At 44.1% G+C, this 19,319-nt stretch overlaps 1 protein-coding gene across 1 annotated transcript; it reads left to right on the forward strand.

Annotated features, from left to right (window-relative positions):
* The first annotated feature begins 2,711 nt into the window (after window positions 1-2,711).
* Window positions 2,712-4,324, forward strand: LOC142550189 (uncharacterized). The gene has a single exon (XM_075659427.1). It carries the CDS (start codon window positions 2,951-2,953, stop codon window positions 4,322-4,324), a length of 1,374 nt encoding a protein of 457 aa, XP_075515542.1. The 5' UTR covers window positions 2,712-2,950.
* Window positions 4,325-19,319: the final 14,995 nt, after the last annotated feature.

Here is a 19,319-nt window from a genome sequence, read left to right on the forward strand (position 1 = left end):
TTTCCCAACTTTCTGTGGACCTTGCTTCTATTATGATATGAAATGACCGCTTTCACCCCTTTCTCTAAGCCTGGTAGCTAGAAGGCTCTACGCAAAGAAAAAACAGAGATGGAATAGTTTGGCCTACTCTGCTGAAAACAAATTTCTAGACGAAGAAAATAGTAGGCCATTTCTTCTGCTCCCCGTTATATAACTCTGGGCTTTGATAACCGTAAGTCTTTGATTAGAAGGGGTTTGGAAGACTCTCTAAAGAAGGGGACACTATTCAAAGCCAAAGGGCGAGGCGGCAGCCTCGGCAGCAACCAACCTCGTCTTCTTCTTGAGTCTGGTTGAAGCAGTCCTTTCCCATTCAACCCAGGACAGAAAACCCCCAGAAGGAAAAACAAGGTCTTTCTTGTCTTTTGTATGCACGAGACGCACCAAAAAGGTAGCAAATGGAAAGGAAAGGACCAACAAAAGGGTGGTCAAATAACTCGCTTGATGCAGGCAATCTTGAAAATCAGCAATACCTTGAGGTCACTAGGACAATTGGTTTCAGAAACGTGTTTGATCACATTCAAATTTCCCATTAATATCGAGGGCTGACTTCCTAGACTAGAACTCAAACTGATTAATTGATCCCAAAAACATTTCCTATCTCCATCTTTATTGAAACTATAGATGAAAGAGGCAGAGAAGAGGGAGTCATTTGGGGAATCGCCGAGTTCAGTTCTAGTTACTGAGTTCGAGCTCTTAGTCATTACTGAGCTCCTAGAGACGTAGGGCTCTCAAATGGAGACTTTTCCACCTCTAGTTGTGAGGGAATCCTCAATCTTTCTCTTTCTGTTATGGTGTAATTGCGCTCTGTCGGTGACAACCTCCTACTCCACAGTGGAATAATCTAGTTTGGAAGGTCTTTATTGAGCCAATGTAGAATATCGTAGAGAGATGTGATAAATAACTTTTGCCTGGATCCATTCAAAAATTGGCTAGATTCAATCTCACTCTCCCATCTAATCCTGCAGAAAGAAGGGATAAAGGAAAAGAGCACCTATCCAAAATGAAAGATCTAGTCGAATATGAATATAAAATGCCCTCTTTCAGGACAAAAAGTCTGTGCGAATTCCTCTCTTTATGGGCCCTACTTCTGGCCAGAGATCTAGACTACCCGCTATCTATAGATCCACCCAATAAAATTTTCGGAGTGGAATTGTATTCCCCCTCTTTTTTCCAGCGAGAAAATCAATAAAGAAATTAGAGGGTCAAGCCTCTGATGCGACTCGGGATTCGTATTTGAGTGCGTGATCTACTTCCCCGGGAGGAGATTGCTGCTAACTCAGCTCGAAGCCTTCTTTTTGGATTTGATATTCGAAGATATTTCTTTTCACGTTCAGGAAAAGGTTTAGCTCTTCTTTCTTTATGAGAGAGAGCGGCTTTCATGTCCTTCAATGCCTTAAGTCCTTACTCGAGCTCGAGTTAAAGGCCATTCGGGTTTAAAAAGCGCAAACGCTGGGAATCAATATCCTCGTTGATGCATCCCCGGCTATGAAGTCAATTTACCAGATGCCAAAGATGACCTAGCAGCGCCCACAGGTGCCTGGGCCGGTCCACGGCTGATTAAGAGCTTCTCGCGAAGAAAAGACTGATGAGCTTTCGTTCAGTTATGCGATTTAGCAACAACAATCTTTTGTTCGAATTGGGGGACGTATGGTCCGGTCCCTCTTAGCTATGACTAAATGAGGCGACCAAAGAGGTGAAAACGCATTACTTGAAGTAGATTCTGCCCGAAAACGGGAAGATTTAGTCTTGCTCAGATTCACATCTTTTTTTTATCATAATGCCCGGAATAGACATCTAGTTTTGGGACGGAGACACGCGTCCTTAACACGTCCATTTCGGTGAGACTATTTCACTCCTACTTCCTTCCGATCCACTAGTGGAATGGTACCCGGAAACACTAGCAATCAAGTACGGAATTGAGAAAGGATAGTCATCGGTTACACCTTTTTGAAAGAAAAAGAAGGGATTTACAGGAAGAACCATGTTCTCTCATTGAATCATCAGGTTTGAGACTTCTCTTTAATCAAAGACCCCTTGGCTTTCGGGTTGACGTGTGCCCTCTCATCCTAAGTATGATGCCACTACATCCACTATCAAAAGGCTAATCGTCGGATTTGCTCTTGCTTTTTTGATTCTTTCAATACATTGTATTTTGCTAAACACACGCGATTTGGACAATCGAATTCCATTCGTGGTTATGAATAGAACGACCGCACTCCACGAATAAACAGTTCGGATGAAATAGCTTAAAAAAGCTAAAGAGTAACTGCTTCTTTTACTTACCACACATTCTTTCTAGAAGAAAGTCCCACTCATGGTTATGAGCGGAATCTTAGGGGGATACATCCCAATAACTAAAAAAAATAGGATAAGCGGATACCGTTAAAGGACGACTGGAAAAGGGGCTTCACCCAAAAACCTTCTTCAAAGCCCTTGGCAGTTCTTGCAAATGAGTTAGGGACCAAGGTCTATAGACTGGCGCCTTCTATTTGCAATAGCCGTCCATACTATATGGGCTTTACGAAATAAGGCGGAACATGAGCCCAGTTGGACCAGGCCGTCCAAGCCCACTTTGGAAATCATGAGAAGGGCGAACGAAGCCCATAGCGCCAATCAGAAGCAAATATCTAACCACAGCAAAGAAAAAGTCCTGGTCCAATGTCAGGGATGGATGTAGACCCATCGGGCAGGGATAATCATTCCGGTCCTGGGAGGTGGCTGGCGACCATTCTCAAGAACCAAAAAGACTGAGCTGAGGGAAACCCTATGAGTCACTGAAACGACGGCAGGAGGGCCCTTGATCTCTCAATAGAGGGAGAAAAAGGGGGCTTTGCTCCCCTTTACAATATGAAGAAAGAAATAAGGATCGAAGTTTAGACCGCTCACAGGAGTTCTACCTATAGAAAGGATCATGAAAGAGGCGATCAGAAAGGTACTCGAATCCATTTACGATCCCGAGTTTCCAGACACATCGCACTTCCGCTCGGGTCGAGGCTGCCACTCGGTCCTAAGACGGATCAAAGAAGAGTGGGGAACCTCTCGCTGGTTTTTGGAATTCGACATCAGGAAGTATTTTCACACCATCGACCGACATCGACTCATCTCAATCTTTAAGGAAGAGATCGACGATCCCAAGTTCTTTTACTCCATTCAAAAAGTCTTTTCCGACGGACGACTCGTAGGAGGTGAGAAGGGTCCTTACTCCGTCCCACACAGTGTATTATTATCGGCCCTACCAAGAAACATCTACCTACACAAGCTCGATCAGGAGATAGGGAGGATCCGACAGAAGTACGAAATTCCGATTGTTCAGAGAATTAGATCGGTTCTATTAAGGACAGGTCGTATTGATGACCAAGAAAACTCTGGAGAAGAAGCAAGCTTCAACGCTCCCCAAGACAACAGAGCCATCATTGTGGGGAGGGTAAAGAGCATCCAACGCAAAGCGGCCTTTCATTCCCTTGTTTTGTCGTGTCACACCCCCCCCACAAGCACACCCCGGCTCAGGGGGGACCAGAAAACGCCTTTCATTTTCCCCCCTTCGTCGGCCCTTGCCGCCTTACTTAACAAACCCTCGAGCCTCCTTTGCGCCGCCTTCCTCATAGAAGCCGCCGTGTTGACCCCGAAGGCCGAATTCTATGGTACAGAACGCTGTAATAATAATTGGGCCATGAGAGACTTTTTTAAGTCTTGCAAAAGAAAGGGCCTTTTGATAGAACTGGGCGTGGAGGCGATACTAGTTATCAGGTCAGAGAGAGGCCTGACCCGTAAGCTGGCCCCCTTAAAAACCCATTACAACATAAGGATTTGTTACGCGCGATATGCCGACGACTTACTACTGGGAATCGTGGGTGCCGTAGAGCTTCTCATAGAAATACAAAAACGTATCAACCACTTCCTACAATCCGGCCTGAACCTTTGGGTAGACTCTGCAGGATCAACAACAATAGCTGCACGGAGTACGGTAGAATTCCTCGGTACGGTCATTCGGGAAGTCCCTCCGAGGACGACTCCCATACAATTCTTGCGAGAGCTGGAGAAGCGTCTACAGGTAAAGCACCGTATCCATATAACTGCTTGCCACCTACGCTCGGCCATCCATTCGAAGTTTAGGAACCTACGTAATAGTATCCCGATCAAACAGCTGACGAAGGGGATGAGCGGAACAGGGAGTCTACTTGGAAATTCAGACTCACTTGGTATCGATTCTGATAAAACTTTTGCCCCACTGGCAAAGGCGACTTTTGTACGGGCTCTGATTGCAGTTGCCACGGTGAGAAAGTAGCCTTCGTTCCAGTGAGATGTGGGGAATGCTTTTCTGAAAGGAAAACTAAATGAGGAGGTTTACCCGGGGTGATCAGTTTCTTAACATCTAGTTAGTCGACTCAGGAAGGCGTTGTATGGACTAAAACAAGCAAACTCCGACCCGAAAGCAATTCTTGAAAGCCTACTTTCTTTGTAAACACCTTTAGATTCCGAATCATGCCACGGCTTACCCCTGATTCTAGGACAAAAGAAATGGACTAAGGGAGGCTTCCTTTTACTTCGATCGGCCTATTTACTCAGCTAGGGAATAAGACTAACCTAATTTACCTATTCACTGAACCCAAGATGGTAGTATTTGCTACCAGTATCGAATAGAACTAGGTACGTAGTAACTCGACACGAAGTAAATCGAAACCGCATCATGTGCTACATAGCAAATCGAGGCACAAGGGCACGAGTCATAGGTACCAACGAAAACTGAAACCTAAAGACCGAACCGAACTAAGAGCAGTCCTTTCCTATTTCCCATCCCTTCGTCCCATCCAAGAAAGAAATTAAGGTATAATATTTACCCAAAGGTAAAGGCTAACAACACTAGTTTCCTCGGATCACAGAACTAGCGTGAAAAGAGTCCTAGTCCACCAAAGCGTGCGGATCAAAAATGGCAAAGACCGAATCTTCTCTAACTCTAAGAGCGGATTGGCCGACTTCAAAGCATTAAGAAGGAGTTGGAAGTTAACAAGGCTCGAGAGACCTCGGCTCTGGTTCAATCCTTTCATACCTCGATGAAACTGTGCCTGTGAAAGAGAAATCGAAACCACAGAATAAGTAGTAATGAGGAGTTATGTTTCCTGCTTTCCGGTGCAGATGAAAAAAACCGGTCTTTTCTTCTGTTTAAGAGGATTCCTATACCCGGAAATCTATTTTTAAAGAAATAATAGATGAATTTTGCTAAATAAAAGCATTCCTAAGAAAAAAATGATTATAAATGTTTCATAACGAGCACGTTGGATACGCATCTTTGAATTCATTAGCTCGCACAAGATCTACCTCCTAACCACAGAACCTCAGAGTTCTATCAACCAAGAGCTTCATAGAGAAAGGAGTCCCCATTTGGATGATCTACAGTTCGCATCTGCTCTAAGAGATTGAAGCTTGGCCGATGGGAGTTTCATCAGTACAAATAGGCCAGTTAAAGACGAGTAGGCAGGGTACGACAAAGCCCACGGGGTGTGACACATGGTTGTACTGGTCAGCTTTTGGCTGGAGATTGACGATTGGCTGAGCGTGCTTTGTCAGCTCGTGGTGGAGTACTCTCTGACGGATTCGCTCTATTATTGCGTCCTATTCCTGAGGGAGTGATCGGGATTAAGCCGCGTGGCGATACCCGCGAAAAACAAAGGACTATTTGCTCTTTGGGGTGGGCCTTTCGTACTCCAATCCGTACGGGGAGAATTATTCAGCGCACTAAAATCTAGTGGTTCATGAAAAGCCGGGGGTGAACCATGTTACGGAACTAAGACAAGAATTCTTACTAATAATAAGAAGGGGTTAAGGGTCTCCAACGTCTATAAATAGAAGCTTCTTTCAGTCTCTATTTTGCAAAGGGAGACGGTGACTTAGAAGTCGGCAAGAAAGAGCTTTAGCCATGGATATCGCTGGAAGACTTGCTGAAATTCAACAGTCAATAGAAAGCGTAGAAAACGAGAAGCTCCAACGGGAGCAAATGCTCGGTCTGTTCTGGGAGCATCCGCCTGCTCTCGATCCGGAGGCCGTAGGAAGAATGATGCAATTGATCCGGGACCGCATTCGCGGTCTGGAAGACAGGAAGAGGGCGCTCCTTCAAGAGCAAGAAATGCTCATTGTGGAGGTGGCTACACACATCCGCGGCGGCGGGGGAAACTAGAAGAGAAGAGTCTGTCGACGCAAAGTAGTGTGTTTTAGGCTTTCTTTGTTATGTTTAATGTTGTTCTATGTCTTTTGTTAACTTAATATGAGTTAACTTTGTAATGTTGTGTTTAGTTGCGTGGCTGGTCTATGTGTGTGTAAGCTTCCTATTTTATGTACTCCCATGTATAAAAACTTGCTTGTAGTGCTGGAATGAAAAAAATCTGCTCTGTTCTAGCCCGCAGAAAAATGAAAGATTTGAATTTGAAATCTAGTTTTTTTATTGTTAATTTCTCACATATACAAGCTAACACTACAACCAATAGGGTGAAAGTTGTGTGTATAGTAACTCTCCTCTAATAGCATAGCAGAACGCTTCCATGCCTCGTTATCCTATCTTTAAAACTGTCACTTCGGTGTCATTAAAGCGCAGTAACGAGAGTTAGTAACAAGATACCCGATACTAATTATTTCAAGTAGCACAATTATCCGTATAATCTCGTAGAGAGATGTGAGAAACCGCTTTTGCGGTTGAAGGAAGTTGTGTTGCTTGATTGCTTGAACCAGGTCACAGGGATGGATTTCTATTTAAAGCAAGTATGAGCTCAAAAAGAATGGAATCCGGATCCGGAGTCGCTACACTTGTTTATAGATTAGAGTTGGAAATCCCCAGTCGAAGGTAAAATCCCTGTCATTCTTACTGACTTAGCTAATTCAATGGGATGCCCAACTAAAATGGTTAATGATAATGAAAGAAATGCCTTTCTACTGAGCTGCTTTTCATAGCTAAAGTAGCCAGGTCCTTTTAAAGACCGAACAAATAAGACAAGATTGGACATTACCGGTTCAGCTGTGATCAAATCGCCTCTTTGCGCAAATCCTTAAAAGCCAGGATGTCTCCAATCGGCTCTTGGAGAAGCCCAGGGAAGATGAATAGCTAAATTTAATCATCCTATGATCACATTCCTATGGAGAATGGACAGCTATCACTCGTCCCTTCCCATGGTAGGCTAAGCCGGAACGAGAGAAGAGAACTGCGCTTCTAAATGAGGCCTCCCCTTACAATTCAAGAGTTTAGAAAGGCTCTTTTTCTTTTTTATAGAATATAGGAAGGAGATGAGCTACCTAGATCTTTGTATATACAGGTCTCGATAATTGAAGAGAGGTCAAAAAGGATCTCAGAATAACTCACTGAACACTCACCCAATCTCGAATAAGAAAAGATAATAAAGCAGCGCTTCTTTTCGTCTTTTCCCGTTCCTGACCCAATCAAACTCGGATCAGTTGGCAAGTCGAATCCCTTGCGTGGCTACTTTACTATAGGCTATATTCAATCTCGAAAGTTCGAAGTATTTGCCACTGTTAAAGGTCAACAAAGCTCTCTCCTTTTCGTTTAGTGCAAAGCACCCTATTCAATTTGGTTCTCTAGAAAATTCCTAGTGAGTTGCCTTCACTCTCCGTTCTTTCTTCAACTCTAGTTTGCTTCTCCTCTTGCTACTCAGTAGCCTGCCTTCTAGGGCTAATTTCCTAAATGAAAGAAAGCGCTAATCTCCGCTCCGCACCTCTATTGCTATCCTGCCTTGCCTATCTTTCTCCATACTAGGCATTTCTCTTCGATGAGCTAAACTAGTTCGATTTTCACTCTTTGATATCCGTTTTGTCTTTTAAACGTCGAGTCTGGATTTCCGTTAGCGGGATTCTTCAAATGAAGCAGGCTTTAGAGTGGCAATATTACTTAGCTTTCGAGAGTCTTAATCCCCAATCCTTTTGTTCTTTAATTTAGTAGATCTAGCGCCCAAAGGCTACTAAGGAGAGGTAGGGGGCAAGCAAGAAGGAAGCTCCAGTAGCGTAGATCTGATCGAGGAACTCGTTTTCTGGACTGAGAATGTTTTGAAAGAGAGAGGTTTGAAACCCCAACCGGTAACCAAAACAAGCAAGCCCGCTTCGGTAGTGGTAGTAGCTTCAAAGGAATTGGTAGTATATCTTGAATAGGAAAGCATTCAATGTATGAACTCAACCTATGTTCAAGAGCTTGAACAATGAAGTGAAAGCTCTAAGCTAGCTCTTTGATCCCAGCAATGGGTGTAATCGCTAACAAGCTATCAGGATACCTCAATCTGTCAACCAAAAGCTATGAACCGTACTCGTCTGGTTGTTCTTCCTCGAATAGAAGCTCTAGATCGAATTTAATAGAATCCCTATAAGGATTCCAAGGAGTTGGTCTCGGCTGCCTCCGTTCTCTTTACGGATGGATAGATAGAAATCCCAGAAATCGTTCCCTCCCGGCCCTACCTCTTCTGGTTAACGCCTCTCTGAAGATCTTTTTAGGGTGGGCAAAGAGGGTGAAGCCACTTTTGCAGCTCTGCCCGGTAGAAAAAGTGGAACTCGAATAGTTGTCTGATAAAGGAAGGCAGTAAAGGATATTCAACAAAGCAGGCCTTACTATCTTACCTAGCTCCCAAGGTGGGAACACTTAACTCATGAAGACGTTGTGCTCGGGCCTCTCTTGGGGGAGTCCCTTCTCTCCTCCACCCCCTTGAACAGGCTTTCCGCGGTACCAAGCTCACTTCATTAAGTCTTTATATATATAATAGGAGTGTTTATCGCTACTACCAACTACAGCAACTGAAAAAAGGAGCTAACCGACTAACACTAACAGTTATCCGAAAGACGGTTCTGCAAGCCGGACTTAACGACAGATCTGTTTTCTAGTTTGTTTATTTTATCTAAAAACCGTTCTTTTCTTGCTCGAACTGGAACTTGCGTGAATAGTGGAAGAACACGCCATTCGGATTAGAGCTGTGGCACGGGAAGGCCGGTGCCTTGATCGAGACCCTTTTTGGCGTGAGTTGCTTAGTGTTAAGTGTATAGCCACAAAGAAATTACACAAGGCATTTCACACTCGCTTTTCGGAAGGAATAAAAAAAGCAGGCTGTTCGCAGAACGAATATCAAGTCTTTCATAAATGCTTTATGGAAAGAGTCATGTTTACAAGCTCGAGGAATCTAAGGGGCGTAAGCGGCTATGAGGGAAACTTTCTTTTAATTCAAACCGTTAGACGAGACGATAACTTGTATGGAAAAGGGTTCTCCGCGTCGCATCGGTTTTTCCTAGACCTCAAAGACTGGCACCTCCTTTTCATCTGCACCTGAAAACAGTGGTTAGGCTTTACCTGGACCTTCCTTCTTTTTGCATCTCATCTCTGGCTTAGTCTAGTCTTTCGTATCTTCTTTTCCCTCTTTAGTTTCAATGCTAAATGGCAGTTATCTTTAGAAAGAGTAGGGGGCCTGGGATGTCTCTTCTGTAATCAAGACAAAGCAAGACGCCCACGCCAAGATCGATGAAAATCAAAGCCGGCTATTTCTTATTTTATTGTAGATGTAGATAGGACAGGTAAGAGAGAAGATCGGTTACGCCGAGAGGAACACACCTTGATCTGTCATTCCTTCCTCGCGCACTGTCGATCAGGGCCTATTTTCACTAGTTGAAAAGAAAAGGCGGAGTTGCCCCGTATAAGTTTTTTCAGTTATTAAAACTATTTGAACTACTCCGAAGTGCACTTACAGAAGACCAATTCAACAAGTGCTAATGCAGTCAGTCACATCTTTTCTGTCAGAGAAAGCAGCAAATTCAATGGCTGCTGATGCATCAATGGCAGCGGACGCCGAGGCGTCTCTTCTCCTTTCTGAACTTGCCTGGTCTTTTTCGCCTTTCAACATGAAACTGATTCAAGCACTCGTTCAGAGTCGACAACAGCAAGAAGTTAAATGGAATCTGGTTCAATGTACGCTATCTTGCCTAGTTCAATCAATGGCAGAAAAAACCTTGCGATAACCTTTCATCCGAGTATCTTTTGCTCTTTATGGTTTCAGGCATCACTTTGCTTAACACATCGACTTCGAAGTGGGATAGAGATAATGAGCTCTGTGAGCTACTGTCTCTTACATCCCGAATCTACTTATTGATAACCGTACTTACAAGGATTCTTGGTAGTCATCTCTTTCTGCTTCCTTCCACTCTGGGCCTTGCTATATTCCAAGAAACTGTGTTCTCACCCTCTTCCTTTTCCGGGAAATGATATTATTGGCTTGTGCTTAATCAGCTACACTCCTTTCGAGCTGCCAGTGGACGTGCTGTTCTCATCTTTTAAGATATCTTGGGTTTAAGTTACAGTTTAAGTCCTAATCTAATCCCCCCTTTGAAAAGCAGTATCCTCCCTTAGGCAAGCAGAAAGCACTATTTCCTCCAGTCTAATGGAGGGCTACAGAGAAGATGGGGATTGCCTTTTCTTTATCGGAGGCATTGGTCCGAGGACGAAAGAAAAAAAGTTTAAGGCATAAAAGCCTGGAAGATTTTTGAGTTGGGCAGTGAGATTGATTCTTCAAGAATGGCTCGCGCTAACCCTTTCTCTTTTTCCGTGGATGATGCTTCTTCATTTCTCCGTTGATGGATCAGCTGATGGATCGTTGACGGTACTGCTTGCTTGCTGACTACTCAAACAAAAGGCTCGAAAGCCCCATTTCACTAATTAAAGTCATAACATAAGTCCTCACCACCAACTTTGTAGTAAACAAAAGAACTTCTTTTATCCCTTGTTCTAGGCGTTTTGTTAGCTCGATTCCTCAAGCTAGTAAGTAGCTGCCCTTGAGCCAGTGAACCTCAGCTCGAAACATGCCTGCCAGTGAGACAGAGTCATTCCATCCAGGGTGGTACCAATGCTTTCGATTGATTTCATATATGCTCACGATCCAGTCTCTAGTACGAGTAGCAAACTGAAGGAAGCTCAGCTTACTCTTATCAAAGGGAGGATGGGATTCTTCTTTCTTACCCAGAACCTTAACTATAAGAGACTTCCCCATGGTTGAGAAATTCTCCTTTTAGTTTCCCCATTAATGTTGATCACAAGGAGACAATTCGAAGGGCCCTGGTTATGGATTTGCTGCTCATCTTCTTCCCACTCGTCTGATTCAAAGCCTTCAGACTCAGGTTCCGAGATCTCAAGATAGCATGAGCCCTTGTGCTGTACCTGCATGAGAACATCACGAAAGGACAGTGGTGGATTACCGTCTTCCTTTGATCGCTTCCATGGTCCGGGACTCTTCCCAGGGTCCGGAGGTAGCTCACAAAGGTCGCCATTCCTTAGCCCCTCATTGGTTGTTAGGCATTTTTGACTTTTTCTATTTCATTTCCATAGCGATTCACTCAACATAGAAAAGCAACTAGAGCAAAGCTAGTATCCGGCCTAAAGCTCTTGAACTAGAGGAGGGGTCTAGCATACTGAAACATAAATGTAGCTACAAAGCCTTTTTGAGCATCTTCCTTGCGATCTCCTTATCCTATATAAATAAGAACTTTTTCACTTTTTTTTTTTGCTATCGAGAAATTGCCATAGATCGAAAGTGAGTCCAGGCTTAGTGCTTCTGCCTACCCGGCAGCCGTTACCTGCTGTTCACCACTCCCCCCTTCTTGCCTATTTCGTTAGCTTGACTCCTCTCTAAAGTTTCATTCAAGTCGTTAGTCCCACATAAAGTGAAAGTAAAGCAATTCATTTTGAGATACTTTTGACAGGTGAACTACTTCCTATTCGATTGCTTTAACAAAAGCCCTCTTACTAAATCCAATCGGCCGATATTGGATAGACCCTTGCTACAGATCATAAGAGCGCATACCGATTGAAAAGAAAGGAAGCGATAGAGTACAACAGATTCACCGAAGAGCTGCTACAGAAGAGAAAGAGCAGAAGAGCTACGAATAGGATCACTTGGAGCTAGGTGCTTCTCCCGAGAAAGGAAGAACTCCTAGGCAAAAAGTGTACCCGCAGTAACTCGAGGAGGCACCCCTCCATTCACGTTTCGTTCCCATATGCATCGGCTTATTCTAAATCGACATATCCAGGCTCCCCCCAAAAAGGGACTCTTTACAAAAGTAGCATCCTAGAAAGAGTTGTTTTTACTAAGCATATGACGAAGGAAGTGCCGACGGAGTTCCGGTATTTTCAGTTTCCGCTCTTCGATAAGAACATTTTTCCGTAAACTACCTATACCCGGTAGTTAACCGGTAAGAATGTTAAAAGCCGAAGGGCTATTAGATGGGCGATTCGTAGAAGTAAGGAAGGCCTCTCATTTCTACCGCTTTAACAACCTCAGTACCAGTATTTTCTTTCATTTAGAAAAGGGCTATGCCGGTACTGCTTCTTGCGCTCAAGTATCTCTTCGATTGTTTCAGGCCGTAGGTAGCAAATCTTGTTGTCAGAGATCATTTATGTCAGCTATAAATCGATGTTAGGACAAGCTATTTCACCTTGGACGTCACCTTTTTTTTTACCATCCGCCCCACGATGGATTATTTTCCGGATTCAAAAGTATTTTACACTTACATTGAGTATAGAAACTTTTTTGGACCATGTACTTTGATGGAGCTTTGAATTCGAAAGGGGAATGGCATTGGGATGGGATCGTGTTGATGTCACCCAGAAGGTGTGGTTATCCCGAAGGCATATCAGCTGGGGTTTCCTACGACCAATAACATCACTTGCAGGACTTCGAGCTGCACTCTCTGACACTTGAAGATAATAGCGGATTCAAAGTTCAAAGCTGGTGATCAGCCAAGGTTTTCCTTGCTCTTGAGCCAAAAAAAAGAAAGAGTGTAGGATACTGGTGCCTTGACTCTAATGCTTGCTTGACGGGGACTCCCAAGCCAATCGCCTACGTTCGTATCCTGTCTTTCATTCAAACCTAAGATCATGAATCGAGCCCTATTCACAAGAACCGGCCCAAAAGAGGCTCTTTCCTCAAACTGGCACTCTTCTCTTGAAATGTCCGTCTTCGAGGGGAACTTTTTGTAAGACCAACAATCCCGAGAAAAGGGAAAGTTGCACAATTCCAATTCAAGTTGACGAGGGACAGGGGCGATGAAAGAACTAAACTAGCTCCAAAGGCCTTCCATTGCTTTTGCGAGAGAGGACTAAGGGATAATGAAAGCAGGGCGCAAGATCGGATTACGCTTTTTTCCGGCCAGGGAAAGCTGCTCCTTCCATTCCATGGCTACTACTCGAATTCATTCCGAAGAAAGGGGTCAAACTCGAATATAAAAAAAGGCTACCTTCCCCCTTAGAAACTTCCTTGAACAGCCATCGCCCCTGGCATCTCCTCTGTAAACTGGATCTCTTCTCTTAGGTTAAATAACCGAATCCCCTAGCTCTCGATCAAACCCTTATCCCAATCACCTTCCGGAAAGGAAGCCATCGAAATCGTAATGTTTTTGCATAAAAGGCGATATTAATCGTTCACACTCGCAGATCAGCTTCCAGGTCTGCTTCGGGCTATGGTCATTGATGGGATAACAATTGTACTAGCACTAACTGTTCTGCTCATTTTTATGAATCTATTGAAGTAGCCTTCGCTCGAACCTACGGTTAGTGAGAAGGGTATTCTAGGTCTCTAAACTCACCGACCTCTAAGCTGTGGGGCGTTTGGGAAGTTGTCAAAGCTCCCCAATATTAAACCTAGGCTCTATAAGAAAATATTTAGGGAAGGACCGGGCCTTCTTTACTACTTGAGAAGAAAGACCCCCTCCTTTTCGATCTTGTATTGAGAAGATCTGGGCAGTACTCGTAATGCACGCTTTTATCTCTCGGGCTAGGTTCCGAGCTCTTTTTGAGCGAGAAAGAGGGATCCTCAAAAAAAGGAATTTCTTCTGTATGGAAAGAAAACTACAAGGGAAAAGGTTATCAATCTAAGGAAAGACTACCTTCATCTATTCTATCTGTAAGCGATAGAAAGCAAAGAGACGTGTAGTGAAGGGTCGAGTCGAGATAGTCTTTCATTCAATTCAATGGGATGGACTAGTTGGAAAAGAGCTTTCACAAATGGATCAGCAGTAATCTCTACGGAGTTTTCCTCAAACTGCACCCGAGCCAAGGGGTTGAATGTCGAAACCAACCATCCCCAGAGTGCGCTTTGAAAATGATTTTGAATTGGGAGTAAGAATCGGCTCTTTTCTGCAGCAGAGCTTAGAAGACGAGTATAATGACCGATAGCCTACCTCTCCTAAGTAAGGGCATTGATAATCCGCCGGAGTCTTTTCTATTAGAGTTCATTCCATCTATGCTAAGTGTACTAGTTCCTGTATTCAACGTAAAGTCAACTCTTCAATCTCTTATTTTATTGCTCGAATTCGATCCTTCCATTCCAGGTCAAGACCTTCGCTTGTTGACCACTTTTCGATGAGCAGATCTTTCGCTCAATTACGATCCATACTCAAGTTCGAAGACTGCCTCCCCCGCCCCCTTCTTAGTCACTGGACTGCTAGGATAAGGGGATGGTTACTTTGAGAAAATCTCTCTTTCTGGTGCAACTCTTATATAGTATAGAAAGCGTTAGTTCAGTCAAGCTTTCCTACTATACTTATAATAAAGGGAAAGGAGTTCATGATTTCAATCCTTCTTTCTCTTTCCGTTCTTCTCGGGCGGTACTCTTGCTCTTCCTGGCTTGAAGAAAGTCCTTCTTTTCCGGCTAGGAAGCGGATGAGGCAGCCCTCGCTCCTGTTGCTGTTACGGCTAGTGCGAGTTGCTCGTAGTCCCTTACAAGGGGCTTCAATCTATACTTCCAGTAAGCGGTTTAAGTAAGAAAAGGACAGAAAGCCAGCTAGCCCAACTAGTGGTAAACCCGAAGCGAGATCGGAGTAGGAAGACCATGAGTGGTGAAGTTCTTTTCCCAAGCCGTCGAAGAAAGGCCTAGCCGAAGGAGAGGTACTTATGGCAGAAATGGGCCGAGGGGAATGTCTTCTAGTGAAGGGAGTCTTTTCAGCTTCAATCGACTGAAAGCACTTCCTTCCGCGCCTACCTCTCTTGGTTTCCTGCTTTTAGGGCAACAAGCGGAACTGAGCTTCTCACTTACAGAATAGTAAGCTTCATTTCATCAAAGGAGACTTGGAAAGAGTGGCGTTAAAGAGGACTGGGGAGCCTCTCGAAGTCTCCGATCTCACAGATGGTTAGGCTGCAATTCCTTCGTTTGTTCATAAGCTTGGCTAGTTCTCCTTACTCGGACATTCTGTTCATCCGACCACCGCCCATGTTTCAAGATTTCAGTTTTCACCAAAAATCTCTGTAAAAAAAAGAACGTTGTAACGAGATCGCATAGGTCCAACATAAACCTCCTCACAGGCAGCCAAAGATGGGCGAGGATCAACAACTTAATTAACTAACTAAGTTGATGTTGAAGTGGAAAGAACACTAATAAATGGGAACGGAGTCGGGGAATTAGAACTCTTAACTCCTGCGACTTCCTTTTCATTTGGTAGGGCATGCCAACGAGATCTCATGAGAGCTTTGAATCAGTAAGCTCATAATCTACGGCTCAATTAGCGCCAAGGGCGGGAATTCACTCCAAAGCGGATTTTGTTCGCTCTGCTCCTCTTGATTCTGTTGTTCTAGAAAGACCCTCCACCCAAGAAAAAGAAAATTATGTTTTTGCTGCGTCAGTTTCGGCTTCATCGTCTGTTTAAGCGTATGTTTCAGATTCAGTCTCTTCTTATGCTCACCAAATCGAAACTTCATTTCTTCTATACTCGGATCAACATCGTTACTTAGGGCAAGATAAGATCCAGACGGGCTTACTATGATTTAATTGCTAAGATTAGAGCTCCTACTCGTACTCATTCTCAAGCACTTGCAGCGGCAACTAATAGTTGACCAACCGCGGATACGCAAACAAGAACCATGGTATGAGATGTATTTTCCTTATTATAAAGCAAACCGAAGCTTCTGCCCCAAGGCACCAGCGCATTCCCTTCCTTCTTCTACTATTCATCTTGTCGGTATATCTGTCGTGGGGCATGATATCCCGCTGCGCTCCTCAATTGCTGCACTTCCTGAGAAAGAAGTCGTCTTGGTATTGGATCCGCTCTTCTGTTAGCATGAACATGAATTATATTCGTCTTCTTTATTCTGAAGATAAACCCCCCACCCGAACCATTTTTAAGACCCCCAAGCCCTCTCGAATGAGTTCTACTATAGCTATAGAAGCTCTCAACGTAGTCCCGGGGACAAATCTTTCACTCACTGAGAAGTGAAAACCTGTGACTAGATCGTCCTGAAGACGGATGCGACGGGAAGAAGTGGCATTTGGAAGTGTTGCTGACTTAACATTTAGGTTTCGGCATAAGAAAGCTTGCACTGTCTTTTCGCACTTAGGCGCACAGCGTGCCATTGGTAATGATTCTACTACGGTGCCACAAATTCGCAAGCTGATCCTAAGTAATCGTTGTTGTTCATTGGATTCCAGAAGAACTACTTCGTTAGGATTGAGGAATTGCTGCAATTCCTCCTGAATAGCCTGGATTCTCCCGTCGAGAATCACTTTGAAAGTCTTACCTAAACTCTTCCGACTGAATATGATAAAGCCTATAAAACAACGAGCTACTATCATTTCTTCATTATAGATTGAGATCTTCTTCGAACTTGATGCACAAATAGATAGAATAGCAGCAAATAGCATCTTTCTAGCCTGCATATTCGTGGAACTTAATCTCATTTAGAAAACCAACTCTCTATCTTTCAGCAACTGAACGGGAAGTGGTTTAGGAAAGGACTTTAGAATCGGATGCTCTCGCTCAGCGAGAAAGGCCCTGCCCCTGCTTTACCCATCTCTTAGTTGTAAGGTGATGGCATTCTCCTCAATCAAGCGGTTCTCCAAGGCGGAAAGAGCAAGCAAGGGTTAAGTTAAAGGGCTTTATTTTATATGGTATAGGGTTCTATTCCAAGCGAGATCACAAAAGAATCACTTTCGGTCATGTGCATAACCTGGGCCAAGACAAGAATGTCTATTCGTTCTTACCTTACGAAGGAAGGCGACCAATGTAAAACTCAAGCCTTGCCAGCTTAAATAGAATATGGAGCTTCCTTAGTTAGGAGGCTACCGAGCTCTATGTGGTGGACGGTTTATGCCTTGTCGATCTTGCTCCTTGAATGAAGCCCTCCTCACCTTATCAATAAATAGGTATGTTTGGAGCGGGGAAAGTGAACTACTCCTTACCGTATTATCACCTTGCTTCTTATTCCCAGTTCTCCACAATGATAAAAAGAATTGCGTGGAACGTAAGGGGGGAAAGAAGAGAGGGAATGGGGGCTTCTTTCGCTTTTGTTGTTTCTAGACATGATCACACTCTTTAGACATATTACAACTTCTGGGTCAATCCCCGGAATAGCACTTCTCATTATAGCTTGACTTTTATGGCTGGCTAAAGGCTTTGATTGCGGGCATAGAATAGGAATAGATAGAAGGAGTCTGGTTTGCTTCCTTTAGATTAGCGGACTACTTTAACTGCTTACACCCGATGAAAGGGATGCGCGCCTAACCCACTACTTAAAAGGCCTTTACTTTGAGTATATTTTTCCCCTTTCTTCCAACTGTCGTTACACTTTCCGAAATCTTCTTTGGTCGAGCTACTTTAGTGGAACAGAACTTCGCTTTACTCTTCCGACTAAAGGGCGCCCCCACTTTCTTTCCTTGTTGGTCTTTGACTCTTCTCGAAGTAGTAAACCCTCTTAACCTCTACAGAGAAATTCATTCAACTATCATATCAGAGCCATTAGAAATTAACCCACAAGATACCAGAAGACCTCGAGTCACTGGCTTTCTTTAGAGCAGACTAAGAAGAATGTACGGAAGGTGAAGCGCTTTAAGGGTTAGGCTTTCTCTCTGGGTTATGACCTGTCCTCGATCACTCCTTTCTGACTCCTATTTATTTAGAATTCTAACAATTTCTACACCAAGCCCTTTGAAGTGCATACCTAGCATCCGACTACGCTATTGGTGGAGTGTTGCTGCAGGATGGGCGCCCAGTTGCCTATGAGAGTCGCAAACTCAATGATGCTGAGAAGAGATACACAGCACAGGAGAAGGAGTTGTTAGCGGTTGTGCATTGCCTATGAGTATGGAGGCACTATCTCTTGGGATCGAAACTACTAGTGAAGACAGACAACGTGGCTGTGAGCTACTTTCTTACCCAAAATAAGTTTACCCCCAGCTAGCTCGTTGGCAAGAGTTCCTAACTGAGTTCGACCTGGCCTTGGAATACAAGCCTGGAAGAACCAACAAGGTCGCTGATGCCTTGAACCGCAAGGCCAAGCTAGCAGCCCTTACTGCCGACAAGCAACGAAGCGTCTCTCAACTCACTAGCACCTTGCACCAAAGAATTCGGAAGGGTTTGGAGAGCTCAAGCCTTGATCGATTTGGTAAAGAAGGGAAACACACTGCGCTTTTGGCTCGATGATGGACTCTTGTTACAAGGAGCCGCTTGTATGTACCGAAGACTGATGGGGCTGAGAAGGGAACTCATAAGAGAGTGCCATGACACTCTATGGGCTGGCCATCCTGGCTGGCATCGCACGTTGGCCTACTCACGAGCAGGAGTCGAACCTGTCAAGCAAGTTCAGTGAGCCGAGGAAAGGCAGTGAAGGTTCGACTATTCCTCACTCGACTGAGATTCTCTTAGTGGCTAGCTCTTGGTCAACAGAATCAACAACTTCTGCTACTGAAGAAAAATACTTAGTCCCTGCCTTCCCTGTCTTCAAACCGCTTTTCCGACTAGAACCTAAAGGGCGATCTACCTTGGTCCTCTCCACTCTACCAAGGAAACTCTCTACGATACGAACCTTACGGAACCGGAACTCATCAATTTCGAGACTTCCAACCTATACTTTCTATCTACTTTGAATAGCTCTTAATGTGACCTCTTACCCAGGGCGACTTTTCTGCTTGAAATTTACATAGTTGCTTTTAGGTCTTTTCACGACTCTGCTGCTATTGACTCATTGGGATTGGAATGCTTGACCGGCACCTGATAGGATTAGAAGGATTAGACCCGGAATAATATATTGCTTTTTGGACTGCGTCACTGACTAACCTACCTTAGTCTAGTAGACGGACTCAAACTGATGCTTAGTTGATGATGTCCTTGAAAGAAACTTTTAAATGATAGAAGCTAATTGAATAAGTGAGACTAGTGAGGGAAGAGCAACCATTTGAGGCTGATGGGGCATAGGTAAGATTCCACTTTTACGGACTGCAAAGATACTTCCAAGCTGATTAAAGAGCCTCAAAAGAGGTACAATCAAGATCAAGTCA

Source organism: Primulina tabacum, chromosome 6, assembly GCF_025594145.1.
Source record: "Primulina tabacum isolate GXHZ01 chromosome 6, ASM2559414v2, whole genome shotgun sequence".
Taxonomy (NCBI): domain Eukaryota; kingdom Viridiplantae; phylum Streptophyta; class Magnoliopsida; order Lamiales; family Gesneriaceae; genus Primulina; species Primulina tabacum.

Excerpts from the sequence above, each read along its gene's own strand:
- LOC142550189 (XM_075659427.1), top strand. The coding sequence starts at position 2,951 with ATGAAAGAGGCGATCAGAAAGGTACTCGAATCCATTTACGATCCCGAG.